Consider the following 1648-nt stretch of genomic DNA (forward strand, 5'->3'; position numbering starts at 1 on the left):
TGAGGGGAGTGTGCAGAGGGGAGTGTGGCGATGGAAGTGTGGTGAGGGTGAGATTCGAGGAGAAACTTGGTGGGAAGGAGTGAGATTTAAGTGAGGATTTGATGGGAAGGGGGAAATAGAGGGAAGTGGGTTCGCGAAGGCTGGCAATAAGGGTTTGGTCTGGTTAGATGTTGACACGTGTATGTGTACATATGTGTGTGTGTGTGTGTGTGTGTGTGTGTGTGTGTGTGTGTGTGTGTGCGTGTGTGTATACATATATATAAATGTGTACATATATATATATATATATATATATCATTCTCATTATCGTTATCATCATCATGGCTGTTATTATCGTCATCTCTATTAAGATTATTAGTATCATCATTATCACGATTATCATTATCATTATCCTCTTTATTATTGTTGTTACTACTGCTTCCAAATACTTAATCAGGACTCGAACGTCTTCATTAACTCGTTTAACTGATTCAGTTGCTAACATTATGTTTAGGCAGGTTTGTATATGCATTAGTCATACCAGGCCTTGGAATAAGTAGTGGCACGACCCTACAGCACCCCGACCCCTGGCTGTTCATACATACCAGACCGGCAGCTCGAGGCAGTCTGCGGGTCCCTATTGCGAGGCAGGGACCGAGTCAAGGGCTTAACAGGTGACTTGTGCAACGCGAGTGACTCAGGCCGTTGAACCTGACTCACCACTCACGGCTTGTGCGAGGGGGCTAAAGAATGGGGCGCGGAATTAATAATTACTAATACGCTTCGTTGGCACATTGAGTTCACGCCGATGCTTACAACGCAGGACCATTGGCTGTTCGTTGACCAGATCAGAAGGTTGCATGCTCCAGCCTTGAGTTTGACGAATTAATCGCACGAGTGACTCAGTCGCAGCATTTTTCTTGTGATATCAAAATAATTTGATTGTGTATGTTTAATTCACCCAATTAATAACTTAGAACTATTTTCGTAATCTCAGTAAGAGGTTACCTGTGTGTTCAGCCTAGCCAATGATTTCGGCTTATCATGATGCAATTATTGATATTGACAATTAATAATGGTATGACTAGTCTATAAAGAAAAAAAAAAGAGATATCATTAAAATTATGACATTGGCAAACAAAAGTTTTAAATAACATATACAGGCATATCATTTAAGTTAATGATAAACGTAATCCCAGCATCTAAATTCCATCTTAGCTCTGTATTATTGCCTGATTAACTTCAATATTGTCACAAACACCGCGTAATCATTGAGGCCATGACATTAAACTTCAGGTGAGCCGTTACCTGTCTGTTCCAGGATCGCTATCAACCAAATTCACGGTCTGACAGAGGGAGCCTTATATTTTCCCCTCTCTCTTTTCCCCTCTGCAAGGCTGGGCAACGTCGCAGCGGCTTAAAAAAGACTATATATAAATATATATATATATATATATATATATATATATATATATATATATATATATATATATATTTCCTAACTGTCAGTATTTCATTCTTATTCGAATGTATTCAGAAAATTCTAGGAACAGGTCCATAGTTGAAATGCGAATCAATAGTGAATGGAAGGGGCGTCGGCGAACGAAAACGTATCTAATGGCTGCAGCACCAACTCTAGTCTCTGTGATTTTGGGCTGACTCGCCGCGG

At 40.2% G+C, this 1648-nt stretch overlaps 1 protein-coding gene across 1 annotated transcript in view; it reads right to left on the reverse strand.

Moving 5' to 3' along the window:
- LOC125042424 (5-hydroxytryptamine receptor 2A-like) overlaps positions 1-841 on the reverse strand; it is a 20137-nt gene extending 19296 nt beyond the window's left edge. Inside the window, exons 1-3 of the mRNA XM_047638056.1 lie at positions 754-841; positions 585-606; positions 1-65 (exon numbers count right to left, since the gene is read on the reverse strand). The exon at positions 1-65 is cut by the window's left edge and continues 105 nt beyond it. Of these exons, the coding sequence (XP_047494012.1) occupies positions 1-65; positions 585-606; positions 754-841 (175 nt within the window). The remainder of the gene's footprint in view (positions 66-584; positions 607-753) is intronic.
- Positions 842-1648: the final 807 nt, after the last annotated feature.

Source organism: Penaeus chinensis, chromosome 32 (genome assembly GCF_019202785.1).
Source record: "Penaeus chinensis breed Huanghai No. 1 chromosome 32, ASM1920278v2, whole genome shotgun sequence".
NCBI classification, from domain to species: Eukaryota; Metazoa; Arthropoda; class Malacostraca; order Decapoda; family Penaeidae; genus Penaeus; species Penaeus chinensis.